Genomic DNA, 18,074 nt, shown 5'->3' on the forward strand with positions numbered 1-18,074 from the left:
ACCCGTTGGGACAGGTAAGATTAAAAGTCTCAATGCTGTCATTGCATCATATGGTTTATGTATTGTAATAGTTGTCCCTGTCCTGTTGTCTGAATTTCTTATTGGATTCTGGTAAGTCTCCGTTGAGAGTAGGGAACTGTGTGCTTGTTCTTGTTTAAACTATGTTCTTTCTAGTGACTGCTTATTCGCAACGAAAGAGGTAGGAAAATTGTGCCTATTTTGTATTGGATGACCATAAACAATTGGTGGGTTTGATAGAGGCGTGGTTCAAAGCCTCATGGGAGATGTAGTATGTTTATGTTTACTGTTTTATGACTGGCTGCTGTTTTGTACAAAAAGTAAAGATTGAGAAGCATAACCCTTGCCTCCGTGGCCTCAACAGAATCTAAAATTCTTGCTGCAAATGCTAGAAAACGTTCTATTGTAAGATGGTAACAAAGGAACTGTCCTTCAACTGCCCAAGGAGAAGAAAGACAAAAGGGCTCTCAAAGACATAACACTGGCAACTAGAAGCTCACAAAATGGTGGGAGCTGAAGCAGCAGGCTGGATTCTGAAGATCTTGGAGTCATTTCTTTTAATGAGACCAAAAGAGACAGTGGTGCATACGCTAGGTGAGAGCAATTTCTCCTTTAATAATAAATATTTCTTTCATTGATGAGCATGACTGAGTGTTTAAATGATTAAAAGGGAACAATAAGAAACGCATGAAAGTCCCCACAACATAAGCTGCACTGCTGGCTGCGTAACCTCTACAGATTTAACACACATCCCTTCATTATCTGCACTTTATACCAACGCGTTATACAAGTTGGAAGGTAGTGCAGTCTTTGAATACAAACATAGAAAAAAAACATTACAAACAAACGAGGCAGATATGCCTGGATGTGATGGATTCCAGCTTCGAGGGTGAGGAGACAAGGTGCTAAAGATCTGGTGCACAGGAAATGGAAAACCAAGATCAGCGCCAAGGAACTGAAAGCAGTACCAGGGAGAGGGTCTGGTCCTAGTCACAGGATGCAACAGTGGCGACAGGGAATGCACATGTCAAAATCAGGTGCCCCTACTGCCAACACACAGAGACCAGGCAGCCCCACTCCCATTGCAAAGACTCCTCAAAGGGATCTCTCCTCGAACACTGCTCATAGAGCTAGGGCGGTGATCTCACAGGCTGTGGTCCAATATTATGTATGCATACAGACCGGTGAGGTGTAGCAGTCTCACATGGAACCGTATGTAACGTAAAGGAGGCTCAAGTTAAACTCACAATCTCTTTATTGCTGCTCTTATCCAGGTGTAATACAAAGGTGAGAGAATTTAGAACAAAGAATCAGCTGACAGGATGAATCCCACAACGTCCCACATCAATCCTATTTTGTTGCTGCTCCTGCACCAGATATTTGTATTTTTTGTTTGGGAGTCAATAAAAAAGGGTAACCCTTGCTGAATGAATGAGCATTACACTTTCTTCTCAACATCTTCTCCTGCAGAGCTTTCATGTATTTCTGCCTTTATGTACATGTAGCTATCTTTTCTTTATCAAATACTTTTGGCCTAGGTAGGAAGCTAGATGTCTTTCCTTTTATGGGCGGCAATACGTATTAATGCAAAAGAATAAACATTATCCTTTGGTTTTAAAACGTTTCCCCCCTGGCTTTGATTCTTCTGACACATACATCTTAACACATTTACCTCAACCAAGGTGAGTGGTAGTGCTTTTAACAGCCTCCACCTCCGTTTCCAAACACGGAACAGGATATCTTTTGAAAGTGTGAAGCTGGTCATTGTCTGCTGGAGGGGCTGGGAGTCCCAGCAACTCGCTCAGGCACACCTGGATGGCGCCAGCAATGTGTTCCTTTACTTTCTTAAATAACTTCTTTATTAACACAAACATATACAGCTTAACCAAGAGGGAAAATAAAACATCTTGCATTGGGAAATCACCCAATATTTTACAAGATAATGACAACTTATTTTTTAAACATTTTCTTGCTCACTCTGTAGATTTGTGTTTTGCATAAACAATAGCACAACTCTTTAGCCTCCTCCACAGCGGTGGAGGTGACCAGTGGTTCATTTTCTGTGAATTTCTCCTTATTTTCTTTCACACTATGAATTGTCCTGGCCGGCACCAGCTCAAATATGACAAAAGAGTAGAGTTCTGGGGCTTAAAACCTCCCAGAGAGGTTTTTCACGAAACAAACTAAACTTATCGGGAAGAGATAAATAAAGAGTATCCGTCAACGATGGGCACTTCTTTAGGGCAATAGCCTCGCCCTATGGAATGCTGCCCTCTTGCTGCTCGAAGCACACAAGATCACTGGGCATTTAGGAAATTGATGAAAACCTGGCTTTTCTCCACTCTTTAGTTTTCCAATCTATAGCCTCCTGTCTGTCAGTGCTGGGACGCCCTGTTGTTGAGGCCGCCATTTAACATAACATGACGAGTACCTACTGGCGCTCTGTGAGGAGTAGAGGACATGATGGAGAGACAGGTTCCTGACTGAGGTGGCAAAGTGGATATAGCAGGTTCCAGCGGCTGGATCCGGAGGGGCTCTTCTTGCAAGTACAAAAAACACGGCAGAAAAAAGGGGGCTAGAACAAAAGATCTCATTTAGATTTTTAATTTCAAGTTTTAACCAAGTGCCAATATGCAGAAAGCATTTGGAAGAGATGTTCTGGCGGTGTGATATTTAGAACAGATTCCATGTCTCCATATAGTCCTTTGTATCAATATCACTGCAGGAAGCGGAGCGCAGGTTTTCCAAGAGTCCAGACGGCCACAGGGTTTTTCTTGCTCACAGCCACAGTGAGTGCAAGCTAATCACAGAACAGCAAGGAGAGGTCGCAATTAACCAAGCAGTAGAGGTGTACAAATAAGACAGTTTTAGTTATTTCTTCTCTCCCTCTAAAGTCAGGTTGGCATTTTATAAGGAATGGTAAAAAGTAACGTCAGGCAAGTTGGGGTTTCACCCTATAAAAGGTTACGGAGTCAAGTTTCTATTCAGCCCAACACAAGCTATTCCAACAGGAAGCCTCTGAAAATATGTGTTACGAACAAGAAATGCACCTAACACGAAATAATGGATTTGGTTATACAAGGGACAAAAGAGAAAACCCCAGGAGTAAACATTGCTATTCTCAGCAAAACATTTGTAGAAAGCACAGAACCTTTACCAAGTCAATCTCTGAGAAATCTAAACAACTTTACTTTAATTTGTGATGGGAAAGAATTCACTTGCTCAGAAATAGACCAAAAAGCCTGGATGAGCCGGCTCATGACTTTTCAGTTCTGACTCATTCACGGGGTAGGAAGTCCCATCAGTTTGAGGAAATGCAAAGTATGGCAGGTTTACTTGTCATTCTATCAGATTTGCCTTTTGATTCATAAATGATTCAAATATTGTTTTGAAAAGTCTCAAAGCAAGGTAAATTTACAGAAGCGCTTTTGTTTTCGAACCTGCTAGAGACCGGGTTATCAGAAACAAATGGAAACGTTTCTACAGCCCCTGAAATGACAGGATTCGTGGGGCCTGCCCCAGATTCAGAAGAGCCTATGCTCCATCTCCCTTTCACGAAAAAGAAACGGGCCAAACATTAAACAGAAGACTAGAACAACAGAGTTTGGGAGAAAGTTTTTGTTCAAAGGAATTTTCTAAGAGTGCATTTTTGGGAGCATCTATACAGGCAACTTTCTCAAGCCTTATGCACTAGAGCTCCCGGCTGCAGTCGAAGACTTAGTCACACGAAAGGGGCGCAGCACAAAGCAAGAGAGGAATCCTAAGAAGGCTTCAGAATACAGAGCCACAGAACAAAGAAAGCCAGTGAAGGTTTCAGAATACAGAGCCAATGAACGAAGAAGGCCAGTGAAGGTTTCAGAATACAGAGCCTTGGAACGAAAAGGCCAGTGAAGGTTTCAGAATACAGAGCCAATGAACGAAGGCGGCCATTGAAGGTTTCAGAATACAGAGCCATTGAACGAAGAAGGCCAGTGAAGGTTTCAGAATACAGAGCCACGGAACGAGAAGGCCAGTGAAGGCTTCAGAATACAGAGCCATTGAACGAAGAAGGCTGTTTCAGGGACATCTCAGGCTTATATTCCTACATCTCCAGCCTCTACAAACAGTTGGGCAGCTCAAGAACTTTATGAAGTAAAAAAAAAAAGCTTCCTTCACGAGCCACCCAATTTCCCAACTGCTCAGGTTGATCATCAGTCCTTCTTAGGGACAGCTTCCCTGCTTTGAACTCTCTCCCAGTTCACCTAGGCGTGAAAAACTCGCGCAGATGTCTTTAAGAAACATCTCAAAGCTCATTTATTGAAATTGTACCTTACCTTAAATCTTACTTTCGATATACGGCTTCAGCGATTGATCTTGCTTCCCACTTTCCTTTCCCACTTGGCTCCTCTTTACTTCCATTTCTCTTTCTGATCTATTCTTTGTTCCCCTCCTTTTTTCCCCACAAACTCATTCCTCTCTCCCCCTACTCCTGCTCTAACCACATCACTCCTTGCCTTTCTCGTCCTATTAGTTACTTTCACTCCTTTCCATCTATTCTTTCTTTTACAACTACACTACTCTTTAGTCCTCATTCCCTCTACTTCTCCCTCTCTATCACTCCCTCCCTCCTCTTTCGCCCTGTTCCCTCCTGCATATCATCTCCCATTCTGTACTTCTTTCAATTGTCCTCTTCTCTCGTAATTTGCCATGTTGGAGCTATTACCAGCTCTACAGCTGTTGCATTAACCATTGCGCTCTGCTGTGTTACCTGTACGACCTTTGCGTCGCTGCTGTTCCTTGTAAAGAACTTTTGGATTTTTCAGTGTTCAGCGCTATATCAAACTGTTAACTTAATAAATATTATTAAATCATTAGATAACTGGATGCAAGTCAGAGTGAAAGAAGAGTTAGGAAAGGAACTTTAGGGAAAGGAGGGTTGTGCTCTTTGGAATCAGCTATCTGCAGCGCTGCATGGACATGTCGAGCAGTTTATAACGTCAATTTATAACTTAGTTTATTTAAGATCATTCAATGTGTTATAATCACAGTTTCAGAGCCACATGGAGGAGCAGGGAGGTGGAATAATTCGCACTTTATACTGCAAGGTACTTCAGTGTTTTCAAGGATATCACATTTGTATAACCATTGTCTGGGAGAAGAACTAAAGGGATTATACATGTCATATGAGCCCCTATATATTTAATCACCTTTCCAGTCGCCACCGTTTAGGAGGGAAAAAAACCACATTCTCCGTATACAGAAACCAGTTAGCAAAGGTATTCCTCATAAAAATACATCGGCTGTCTAGGCTCATCTCACAGGGCCTGAGTCACATAGAACGGTGGGTTATTTGGGGGGCAGTATAACAAAGCATTCTCCATCTATAGACACCTTTCAGCAACTGCAATGTGCACATATTCTCCTATGAAACCTCAAAGTCCTTCTCCACCTATACAGACCAGTCCTCTAACGAAATCTTGTACCACACACCTCCAGGAAGGACTGATCCCCCAGCCACACCAAGCCACCTTATGAGGCAGGTTCTGCATCTACAGAGGGGAATCTATCAGTGGGTCCACCTCACGAGAAGCCACACACCTCGCGAGAAGCCACACACCTCATGAGGTGCCACACACCTTATGACCAAAGGTACATCAGAATAAGATTTGTAATTACTTTTGTACCCTTGCTCATCTCCCTCCACACAAACTGTGGAAAGATGGTGCTTATTTGAGTCGCAAAAAACACCAGAAATCTATGGTGTATGTGGGCTTCTCACATACCGTCCTGTAACACCTATACATCTTCTAGGTAACATGCACCTCACTATTATGAGGGGTGTGTCTGCCCTACAAATCAGTGGGCTGTCTTTGTGGCTCCCTCTCAGTAGCGGGTCCCTGGTCTCATCCCAGTGGCTCCTCTGCCTCTCATCTGTTTACCAGTCCAGTGAGAAGCAGACAAAGTGGCTGCCTCTCTACTGCCCTCACGGTGACAGTTCCTGGTGTCTCCATCTCACTGGCAAGACCCTTAGCCCTCCCTTCTAAATTTAAATGGGCAAACCCTCTGGCTCTACCTTATTAGACAGTTTGTCTGTTATTCGCATTTGCAAGCACCTTTGCCATTGGCATCACATTGAACAGGACCTCCTCTCTCTACCAGAATGAACTGTCCTACTTCGCCACTGGACTATCCCATCAATATCTAACTTAGCAGCCTCTATGCTGTCCCTGTGCCAAAGCTCTCCCAGGGGACACTCAATCTCGCTGGGCAGTCCTTCTAGCTGGACACCTCTCTGCCCTTCTCACCGGGCACCCCTCTGCCCTCCTTCTCGCTGGACACCCCTCTGCCCTCCTTCTCGGTGGACACCCCTCTGCCCTCCTTCTTGCTGGACACCCCTCTGCCCTCCTTCTCGCTGGTCAACCTTCGGCCCTCCTTCTAGCTGGTCAACCTTCGGCCCTCCATCTCGCTGGGCAGCCATCTGCCCTCCTTCTCGTTGGAAACCCCTCTGGCCTCCATCCTAATAAACAGGCCCTCTACACACCAACTCAGTAAACACCACTTTGCCCCCCATGGACACACCCTTTGCTCTCCAGCTTCTCCCGCTATCCCCACCTCACTAGCTAAACTCTGTTGTCCATGTTTCTGGAAAACCGTCTTCCCTCCATCTCACTGGACAGCCCCTCTGCTGCCCATGTTTCTGAACAGTCCATTTCACTGGACAACTTCTCTCCCCATCCCGCCACTCTGCAGCCCATGTTTATAGACCACTCGTCTGCCTTTCTACTAGCCCGCTAGAACCTCTGATCTGCATGTCACTGGAGAGCAGTTTTGCCACCTGACTCCGACTGGACAGTCTCCATGAAGCTCCTCCTTTTATTCCGCACATTTGTTGCTTGCTTTCACTTCCCTCCAGTGCACTCTTCATCCCTAGTGTTCTCTCAAGGCTCCCTGTGGAGGTGCTTGGCCTGTCTCTCAGTCTCATCATCTACCTCTGGTACACAGACATGAAAGGACATACACAATATTTGGCCCCACACCATCATCCATCTGAAGAGCCTAGACCCAGCGTGCCTTCTTTGACTACTACTGCAGTGTATGCTCCTGAAAGTATGATATTAGCCTCTACAATTTCAATTTGTCTGTATTTACTGTTAAATTATTAGGAACATGACCCATTTTGTCGAAATCAAGATATTTGCAAGTGCTTTCTATAGTGCATGTAAAAATTTAACTGAGTGTACACATATAAAGCTCCTCCTTTGCGGGAGTGACCAGTGAAGGTTAAGGCAATGTTGATTCCAGGGCCCCAAAGTCTTATCTGTACACATCCGGGGCCTGTACTCACTCACTGAAGCCCAGCTATGGACTGCTGACCAGTGAAGTGCTCGACACACCCGCTGCACACATAGGTCCCCTCTCCACTCTCATGCAGAGAGCGGATGCCAAAGAGCTGCTTACATTGACTACAAGTATATAGTGGTTCTTCTGTATGCATGAGTTTGTGTGCAGAAAGAGCTTTCTGGTCTTGGAAGCTTCTTTCACAGTTCACGCATGGCCACAGCCTGTCTCTCGTGTGCTTCCTCTGGTGCGCAATCAGACTTCTCCGCTCTTTGAAGCCTTTCTCACACTCCACACACTTATACGGGGTTTCGCCGGTGTGGATTCGCATGTGTTTCTGCAGGCGTGAATTGTCGTAGAAGTTTTTCTCACATTTTGTACACTGATACGGTCTCTCCCCAGTGTGGGTTCTGTGATGTATGACCAGGGATATTTTGTAACTGAAGCTTTTCTCACACACTGCGCATTTATATGGTCGGTCCCCGGAGTGCGACTTTTGATGTGTGAGGAGAGCCCTCTTCTGAGTGAAGTTCTTCTCACATCCTAGGCACTGATAGGGTCTCTCTCCACTGTGCCTCATCTGGTGCCTGAGGAGGTCTCTCTTCTGAGTGAAGCTCTTCACGCAGTCAGTACATGAGTGTGGCTTGTCTCCTCCGTGCCTCTTCCTGTGAGCCACAAGAGACTGTAGGTCCCTGAAGTTTTTCCCACATTCGGGGCACTTGTATGGTCGATCTGCCATGTGCGTCCTCTGGTGGGCAGTAAGACTTCTGCGCTCTTTAAAGCCCTTTCCACATTCTGTACATCTGTAGGGGGTCTCTCCTGTGTGGATTCGCATGTGTTTTTGAAGGCGCGAGTTGTCATAAAAGTTTTTCTCGCACTCTGTACACTGGTAAGGTCTCTCTCCTGTGTGGGTTCGGTGATGGATAACGAGGGATATTTTGTAGCTAAAGCTCTTTTCACACTGTGTACAGTGGTAGATCCGCTCGCGGTGGGTTCGCTGGTGCCGGACAAGGTCCCTCTTGTGTGGAAACTCTTTCTCACATTCAGCACAGACATATGGCTGCTCTGCGGCATGGCTCTTCTGGTGCAGAACGAGAGCTGCGTTGTGGCCAAAGCTTTTATCACATTCTGTGCACTGGAAGGATTTCGTTTTTTTGTGTCTCCGTTGATGTCTAATAAGATCTCTGTGTTGGATGAAGCTCTGGCTACACTGAGCACAAGGGTACGGCCCATCGGCGGTGTGGGTGCGCTGGTGACGGAGGAGGGTTGAGCCCTGGCGAAAGCTTTTATCACACTCTGTACACTTGAATGGCTTCTCGTCTGTTTGCGTTATTGCTTGCTGGTTTACTGGCTGCAGGTTGAGGAGACTGTTTTCCATGCACTCATATGGCCAGCCTCTGACACGCATCCTCTGGTGCTGGACAAAGTCCTGAGTTTGGATTTTCCCTCCACCCATGCGTTGAGAGGGTCTGTGATGCGGTTCCAGCAGAGAGCTTTTATAGAATCCAGATGGACAGAAGTAGGTTGTTATGTCTGCACCTGTACTCGAATGAATAGGGGTGTCACTGCCTGCTTTGCAGTCTTCTCCATTGCTCATATTCTGGCGTGCTTCTATATGAAGGGGAGCAGGTCCGGATGCTGTGACTGCGTACTCCTGGGCATCTCTGCTTCCCCGGGAACGGTCCTTTACACTTGCTCTTGGACAGCTCTCCTCTGTCCAAATAGAAGAGAAAGCACATTTTAATTGAAATGACATTGACAACATTTTTAAATGCAGCACATGATACCAGTTTTCAATTTTTGTAGCACAGTAAATAACTGATATCATCACACAACAAAATGGTACTCCGTAATTGATCAACCCTGGCAGGATGAAAGGCTGACATGGCTTGCTAACATTCAAAGGTGCAACCTGTGGATCAGCATTAGATATCAGTTACAAGTGTTTAAACATAGGCAGTCAACCCAGCAGAGTGGTTCCTATCCAGTTTAATATGTCTGCGTTCGCACAAAGGAAGGCGTGCGCTCCAGCAGGGCTGACATCCAAGAGAACTAGTTGTTACCCATGTATATGTATGTATGTAATGTATATTCAAGTACAAACACAGTGCACATTGCACAAAGACAGAACATTCGAAATCTGATCCTATGAGATTAAACCTATGTTACAGGTCAATGTCACTGACATTTTATGGATTCACAAAGGCTAGCAAAAGTACTCCAGGTAATCTGCTACAGGCCTCCATTTCCTGAACTTTACTCAGGAAGATCATCTAGGGCATGAAATATTCAGCAGCAGAAATTTACACTTGAAACTTTCCCTTATTAAGAAACAGAGTCTACGGCAAAATGTAATAAAGATGAGAAAGTTCATTCCAATTGCCACACTGAAAGGCATCGTATTCCTGACTTGGACAAGATCAAATGTGGGCTTTAATATGAAGGAACACGACTAACAAGCAGTATATGAAAACACAACATGCTCGTTGTGGCATTCACCTACTTCAGCTCACCATGAAAATACTGGTGCAATACATACATAAGCGTATTTTACAAATGTAAAGCTCTACCCTGAAGCTGAGAACGCAACTATGATTTTAGGTGAGGAAAAGAAATTATTTCACTGATTTTTCATTGAAGTTGCGTCTGACTGGAGCACATTTCTGTATTTTCATTATACTTCAATAAATACCACGTGTATGGACTTGAGATTTAGGTTTGGACACAAATCAATCACAGTCAAGAAAAGCAGCACTCTCTGAAAAGGTCCAAAACATGTGGATGGCAAAGGAGTATTTTATAATATTTAAACCAACCAACGACGGAGTCACAAAGTGTTCAGATTTGTGTAGTTCGCCATTATCATGATCAATCAACTAGCATTTATGAAGTGCAGTTAATCACCCAATAGGATATCTAGGCGCTTGCAGGCCCTGTAGGCTCATTCTAACAGCCAGATCTTGAGGGCCACTCAGAATTCCGGAAGTGAGGTGATAGTCCAGAGGTGTATGTGGAGGGGGGGTTGATCCAGGTCTTTGCTGCAATGTAGGAGAAGAAGCGTCCTCCACTTCTGCTTCGGTAGATGCGGGGAGTATGGGCAAGTGATCGGGAGGCAGAGCGTAAACTTCAACGGTAGGTGGAAGTTCAGGCGGTGGTTAATTTAGGTGGGTCCTTGGTTGTGTAGAGCCTTGTGTGCATGGGCCAGCTGTTAGAAATGGCATCTCTTCTGTACGGGAAGCAAGTGCAGTTGCCCAAGGTGGGGTGTGATGTGGGTACATTGGGGAGGTCAAGGAAGAGTCTGGCTGTGACGTTCTGTATGGTCTGGAGTTGCTGAAGGAGATGTGCGGCAATTCCTACATAGAGGATGTGGCCATAGTCTGGTCGCCTGGTAATGAGGGCTCTGTCATGGTGCCTCTCGTGTTCAGTGGTAGCCACTTGAAGATCTTACGTAGCATGCACAGAGTAAGGAAGCAGGGGGAGGTGACCTTGTTGATCTGTTATTTCATAGTGAACTTGTTATCAATTAGGTTTTTGGTGTGGTTGGAGGGTATGGGTGCAGGTCCTAGGCCACCATGAGTCGTCCAGAGGTTGCAGTTATTGCCGAAGATCAATCAAGCATTTGAAGATCAGTACTTCCGTCTCGTCCGTGTTCAGTTAGTGAAGCTTGTCATGCATTGTGAATGGTGGTAATGATGGTGATAGGGTCATCAGTGAGGGAGAAGAGCAGGGTGTCGCCTGTGTAGGATATTGTGTTGAGCCGGGGAGTTCCGATAATGTTGGCAAGTGGGGTCATGTATATGCTGCAGAGTAGGGTTGAGGGATGAGCTCTGGGGGCACCGCACACAATATCCTTTGGTACTGAGGTGAATAGTGGTAGGTGGAACCTCTGTGTTCTTCCAGTGAGGACGGAGATGATCCATCTGAGCGCGTCCCCTTGGATGCCGCTTTGGTGAAGTGCTTCGATCAGCGTGTGGTGGGATATGGTGTCGAAGGCTACCAAGAGGTTGTGTACCTGTGTAGTTTGTGCTCTCATCTCATAAAGAGATTAGTAGAGAGTTTTTAGTAATAAGGAAAATGCTACTTACCAGTATGCATCTGTTCTTGGCATGTAGAGCTGCAGAGTTACAAACTGTGCATAGACCACCACCTAGTGTTGGGCCCGGATGTTTGCAGTTTGTTTTTGTCCTGAAAAGTTCTTTGGAAGTCACGAGATAGACGACTCCTCCTCTGGACCATTCTGCGCATGGAAATCAGCTCCATCCTCAGATTGTTTTTCGCCATTAGGGAAATGATGGAGCTTTGTAAGAAATAGAAGGATGTCCGTGTAAGCTGTATCTAATTAAGATAATACTGGAACAGACAAGGGTAGCCGGGCAGGCGGGTGTGCGTGTGTAACTCTGCAGCTCTACATGCCAAGAACAGATGCATACTGGGAAGTAGCATTTTCAGTTCAAGGCATATGAGCTGCAGATTACACACTGTGCATAGATTGTATAGCAGTACCCACCGTCAGGGGCGACCACCCCTATCTATTGCAGTAGTTTGAAATAATGTTTTGAGAACAGCCTGGCCCACATTAGCTTGTTGCTTGGTTTGTACATCTTCACAATAGTGTTTTGTGAATGTGTGCGGTGTAGACCATGTAGCTGCTCTGCAGATTTCATCTAGGGGAATGTTCCCTAAAAATGCCATTGAAGCCCCTATCTTTCTTGTAGAATGGGCTTTAGGAGGAACAGATATGTTTAGCTTTGTGGTAGAAAATTAGTATGCATTTGACAATCCATCTAACTATCCCAGATTTTGATATGGGATTAGCCTTGTGTGGTGTTGAGAAAGACACAAAAAGTTGTTTGGTCTTACGAAAAGGTTGTGTTCTCTCAATGCAGTATAGCAACGCTCTTTTGACATCTAGGGTATGAAGAGCTCTTTCTGCTACTGTTTGTGGCTGTGAGAAGAAAACGGACAGTTCCACAGATTGATTGAGATGGAAGGGAGCAATGACCTTGGGTAGGAATTCTGGATTAGTACGGAGAACGACCTTATTATGATGCTTTTGCAAGAAAGGTTCTTGAATGGTTAGTGCTTGTAGTTCACTAACTCTCCGTAGAGAAGTAATAGCTTCTAGGACGCAACCTTCCATGTTAAGAATTGTAGTTCACATTTATGTAAAGGTTCGAAGGGAGGTCCCATTAGCAGTGAGTGTGAGAACAATGTTAAAATTCCACACAGGTGAAGGTGGTACTCTTGGAGGAATTATTCTCTTAAGGCCTTCCATAAAGGCTTTAATGGCAAGTACTCTGAACAGGGATAGATGTTGTCTGTTTTGAAGATATGCTGCTTTGGCTGCAAGATGTAGTATAACAGACGTGTAGTCTAAGATACCTCTTTGGAGGTGCAGTAAGTATCCGATGAGTTGAATAGACACGTCTAGGGGATTAATATTGTTGTTGTGACAATATATTAAAAAACGTTTCCATTTAGCTGCATAGAATGCTCTAGTGGTTGGACGTCTAGCTTCTTTTATAACATTCATGCAGTCTGGAGGAAGGTTAAGAAATCCAAATTCTACGATTTCAGGAGCCAGATTGCAAGGTTGAGCTGAGCTGGGTCCGGGTGCCTGATCTCTCTAAGGTTCTGTGTTAAAAGGCGTGGAGTCAGGTATGGTTTTTGGTGCGGCACTACAGACATTTGTAGCAGTGTAGTGTACCACGGTTGTCTGGCCCACGTTGGAGCAACTAGGACGAGGGTCAGAGAATGCTGCTGTAGTTTGCGTACTACTAGTGGCATGAGTGGTAGAGGTGGAAAAGCGTACACACATTTGTTTGACCAGTTGATCCATATCGCATTGCCTTTGGACAGTGGGTGTGGATATCTGGCGGCGAAGCTTGGGCATTTGGCGTTTTCGTGGGTGGCAAAGAGGTCTATCTGAGGTTGTCCCCACATCTGAAAGAATGGTTGAAGAACTCGTGGATGGAGTTCCCACTCGTGGGTCTGTTGTGTTGGACCACTTAACAGGTCTGCTGGTTGGGTATTTTGTATTCCTGGTACATGCTGGGCTAAGAGGAATATATTTTGAGGTATAGCCCACCGCCATATGTTTTGTGCTAGCTGAGAGAGTTGCAGGGAGTGTGTTCCGCCCTGTTTCTGTATGTAATACATGGCTGTCATGTTGTCCATGTGGACTAACACAGCTTTGTTTGATACTTGCTGTTGGAAAGCTTTTAGTGCTTGGACTATAGCTAGTAACTCCAGATGATTGATGTGGAGTAACTTTAGTTGTGGTGTCCACCTGCCTTGCGTGGTGTGTTGCAGTACGTGGGCCCCCCAGGCAGAGAGCGATGAGTCTGCTGTCAAGATTATTTGAGAAACTGGTTTGAGGTCTGTTAATTGACCTTGAGCCTGGTTTCACTGACGTGATAAGCACTCTTGGAGAGGGCGCATTTGAAGTCTTGCATGGGGCACTATATAAAGAGGCCATCATCCCTATGAGCTGCATGAACACTCGTGCTGGAAGGGAGTGTTGTGGCTGAAACCTTTTGAGAAGAATTTGCTTGCTGGCTATCCGTACTGGAGTGGGATAAGCTAGCGCTGTTGAGGTGTTTATTGTGGCACCGAGGTACTGTTGCACTTTGGATGGTTGCAGATGAGACTTGGTGTGGTTTATTGTGAACGCCAAGTTGTGGAGCAGTTGGATCGTGGCATGAGTGTGTTCTACACACTGGTTGTATGAGCTGGCTTTTATGAGCCAGTCGTCGAGGTACGGGAAGACGTGAATGTGCTGTCTTCGTAAATGTGCTGCCACTACTACTAGGCACTTGGTGAATACTCTTGGTGCTATAGTGACTCCGAATGGGAGTACTTTGAATTGATAGTGCTGCCCGTCTATTACAAATCTGAGATACTTCCTGTGAGCCTCGTGAATGGGAATGTGGAAGTATGCGTCCTTGAGATCTAGAGTAGCAAGGAAGTCGTTTTGTAATAGGAGAGGAAGGACTTGTTGTAGTGTGACCATGTGGAAATGGTCTGACTGGATGTATATGTTTAGCAGTCTGAGGTCCAAAATAGGCCCTAGAGAGCCATCCTTCTTTGGGATAAGAAAGTATAGGGAGTAAACCCTCTTGTTTTGTTGGTGCAGAGGAACTGGTTCTATTGCACTTTTTTCTAGCAAAAGATATTACTTCTTGCTTTAACAGTGCTAGATGTTCTTGTGACATTGGGCGCTGTTTGGGTGGTATGTTTGGGGGGGTAAATATTAGTTCTAAACAGTAACCTGACTGAATAATTTGTTACACCCACCTGTCTGATGTGATGTTGGTCCAGGCAGGAAGGAATTGTTGCAGTCTTCCCCCCACAGGAGTGGAATGTTGGGGGGGAAGGGAAGGGAGGAAAGTCATTGGGTAGGGGTGGAGGCAGAGCGGGAGTTGTTGGTTTTGCCTCTGCCTTTGTTGTTGTTACCCCTCTAACCCCCTCTTTGGTAGCCCTTAGTAATGTAATGTAATGTACCTGTTTTTTATATAGCGCGGGTTACACTCCAGGGAGCATCTTAGCGCTTCAGAGTGTAAACGAAACAGGTGACTTTGTTCGTGTGGCAGGTCGTGATAGGGGTGTTATATCATGTTTTTACATTGTGTGTCGGATAAGGTGTAGATCCAGTTTTTGAGGGTCTTTCTGAAAGTGGTTTCTGTGAGGATTTGTCGGTAAGGGGGTGGTAGTGTATTCCAGGCTTTGGACCCCAAAACTGCCAGGGCTTTGCCTCCCCTGGTTTTGAGTCTAAACTTAGGGATGGTAAGGAGGTTGTCACCTTGGGACCTCAGACATCGGGAGGGGACATACCGTTGGAACATGTTTTCGATGTATTTGGGTCCTGTTCTGTTGAAAGCCCTAAAGGTGATTAGCAGAATTTTGAACAGCACCCTTTTATGTATTGGCAACCAGTGCAGGGTGCTCATAGCTGTCATGGCTGAGGTCCTTCTTTTCCATCCCAACACTAGTCTGGCCGCTGCATGCTGCACCATTTGTAATTTGTGGCAGACTGTCCTATTTGTTACTGCGTATACGCTGTTGCAGTAATCAATGCGAGAGGTAATGAGGGCTACTGCCACCATCTTCCTCGCTGCGAAAGGGATTAGGTCGAAGAATTTCCTGAGCCCTTTTATTATGCCGAAGCAGGTCCCTGCCACGGCTACTGCTTGTTGTTGGAAACTCAGGGAAGGGTCAAATTTTATCCCTAGGTTTCGTACTGCGTTGGCCGTGTTAGGGGGGACGATAGCGTCTTCTGGCCACCACAGTGTTGGGTTGAAGGAGTTTCCCTTTCCAAAAGGTAGGATCTCGGTCTTCCCCGAATTGCATTTAAGGTGATTCGTCTTCATCCAGTGGAAAGTGGCTTTTAGACAGTTTTTAAGCCTTGCCTCTGCTTCGCTGGTTTCGTCCTCCATTACTAGGATGAGTTGTGTGTCATCCGCATATGAGATGGTGGCTATGCCAAAGGATGATATAAGGGTAATCAGGGGAGCCATATATACATTAAAAAGTGTCGGGCTCAGACAGGAGCCCTGGGGTACACCTGAGTTTAGTGGTATCTCTTCTGATCTGAACTGGCCCAGGGTGACCACTTGTCGTCTGTTAGGAAACTTTTCAGCCAGCTCAGTACATTTCCGGTTATCCCTGCCGCGGCTAGTCGGTCAATCAAGATGGTATGGGACACCGTGTCGAAAGCCGCGGACAGGTCTAGTAGTACAAGGACTGCTTTTTTGCCCTGGTCTAGCTCTGCTCTGAGTGTTTCCGAGGAAAAAATTAAAGCGGATTCCGTTGAGTGCTGTGCTCTAAAGCCAGCTTGGTTGGGGTGCCAGATGTTGTTGGCTTTTAAAAAGGCAGTGAGCTGTTGATTTACTTCCTTTTCTGTAAGTTTACAAAAGGTGGGGAGCAGGGAGATTGGTCGCAGATTGGTTAGGATGGTGGGGTCTGGTGATGTTTTTTTTTGTAGGGGTCTTATTGCTGCCAATTTCCATTCCTCTGGGACTACTCCTAAAGTAAGTGAAGAGTTTATAATGTTGTTGATGATGGGATTCACGATCTCCACCAAAGTGTGGAGGACATAGTGGGAGCAGGGGTCGAAAGGAGAGCCTGATTTGATTTTTAAGATTTTTGCCTGGGATTCTTCCAAGCTGACATGCTGAAAGGAGGATAGCTGGTTTATCGTGCTAGTCTTGTTTATTCGGGACTCCTCCAGGGGGAGGGGTTATGGGAAGTCTTTGGCAAGCGTCTGTATTTTATTATGGAAATAGTCAGCAATCTTGTTGCACAGGGTTTGGGAGGGGGGAATGTCTCTCTGCATGGTTTTGGGGTTGGTATAAGAGTTGACGATGTTGAAGATTTCTTTTTGTTTATTGTTGCTGTTTGTTATGGCATCAGTGTAAAAGTCTTTTTTGGCTATTTTTATCATCCCGTGGTAGTGTCGGCGAGCCACTTTGTACCTGGTCTGGCCAGTTGTGTCATAGTTTCTGCGCCAGGTCCGCTCTAACGCCCTGACCTTCCTTTGTTCTTCCTTTAGGGTTGGGGAAAACCAGGGGGCAGAGGTTCTATATTTCCTGTTTCGTCTTGATCTTGGTGTTGTTTTCCCACTCTCTATAGATAGGGCATCCATCCATTCCCTAAAGGACTGGCTATCCTTCCCAGGGAACCCTATTGATAACGGTATGGTTTCTAGTGCCTTGATTAGGAACCCCGGTTGTCCTGTTAGGTCCTTCCACTGGGGCCCTCCCTGGGGAGCGCATGGTTTATTCCCAGGTTTGTGTGTCATTATCCCTTGGAGTTCAAAAGGGATGTAGCTGTGGTCGGACCAGGTTAGTTCTTGTTTTTTTTTTTTTTTACAAGGAGTGTATCCAGGTTTGAACAAATGCAATCGAGGATGTGTCCTCCATTGTGTGTGGGCATGGTGGCGTTGACCTTCATTGTGTCAGTAAAGCCTAAGGTGGCGTGGTCTGAGAGGGAGTCAAGGTGTATGTTGATGTCTCCTAAGATCGTGTAGTTGGCGGATTTCAGGCTGAGTCCCCTACTGCTTCTCCAATACCATTCGTGAAGTCAGTGGGTGTTCCCGGTGGTCGGTATATTAGTGCTCCTGAGAAGGTGAAGGAATCATGCACCCTTCGAGCGAAACCTATGCTTTCCGCACCTTTGATACCTGGAATTGGGAAAGTTAGGCAACTCAATGAGTCCCTGTATACAATTACTATTCCTCCGTCTCTCTGGAGGGGTCTGTCTTCTCTAGCAATGAGGTATCCCTGAGGGAGAGCGGTCGTCCCATCTGGGTTGCTGTTCTGGGTTAGCCAGGTTTCTGTTATAAAGAGACAGTCCAGCTCCCTTTCAGAGATTAAATCAAAGATATGTTGGGCATGCTTGCCCATAGACCTGACATTGAAAAGCCCACAGTGTAGGTTTTCCATTTCGTTATGGCATAGGGGGCTCTTTGTTTGAGTGTACCCAAAACTATTTTTGCATGTGTAGCAACTCCATGGTCCTGCCCAGTTCTCCATGTTAAGAGATGGGGTGCAGGTAGATGTCATTTGTTTCAGGCCTAGCAGGGTTTCTTTAGAGTACTGCATGGGTCGGCCGGGGGGTATGGCCCTGGGCCCGATCGAGGCGTGGACGGGCGCAGACGGGCTTACCTTTGGCGTGCCTTCGGCGCTCCGCCGGCGCCGCCGCTGCGCCCATCCGCTGCGCCTCCTGGGAGAGGGCATCAT

At 45.8% G+C, this 18,074-nt stretch overlaps 1 protein-coding gene across 1 annotated transcript in view; it reads right to left on the minus strand.

The window, feature by feature from the left end:
• Positions 1–4,994: 4,994 nt before the first annotated feature.
• Positions 4,995–18,074, minus strand: part of LOC147709939 (uncharacterized) — a 187,699-nt gene continuing 174,619 nt past the window's right edge. Inside the window, exon 8 of the mRNA XM_086928350.1 lies at positions 4,995–9,048. Within this exon, the coding sequence (XP_086784476.1) occupies positions 7,343–9,048 (1,706 nt within the window). The 3' untranslated portion in view covers positions 4,995–7,342. The remainder of the gene's footprint in view (positions 9,049–18,074) is intronic.

This window comes from Lissotriton vulgaris, chromosome 6 (assembly GCF_964263255.1).
Source record: "Lissotriton vulgaris chromosome 6, aLisVul1.2, whole genome shotgun sequence".
Taxonomy (NCBI): Eukaryota; Metazoa; Chordata; class Amphibia; order Caudata; family Salamandridae; genus Lissotriton; species Lissotriton vulgaris.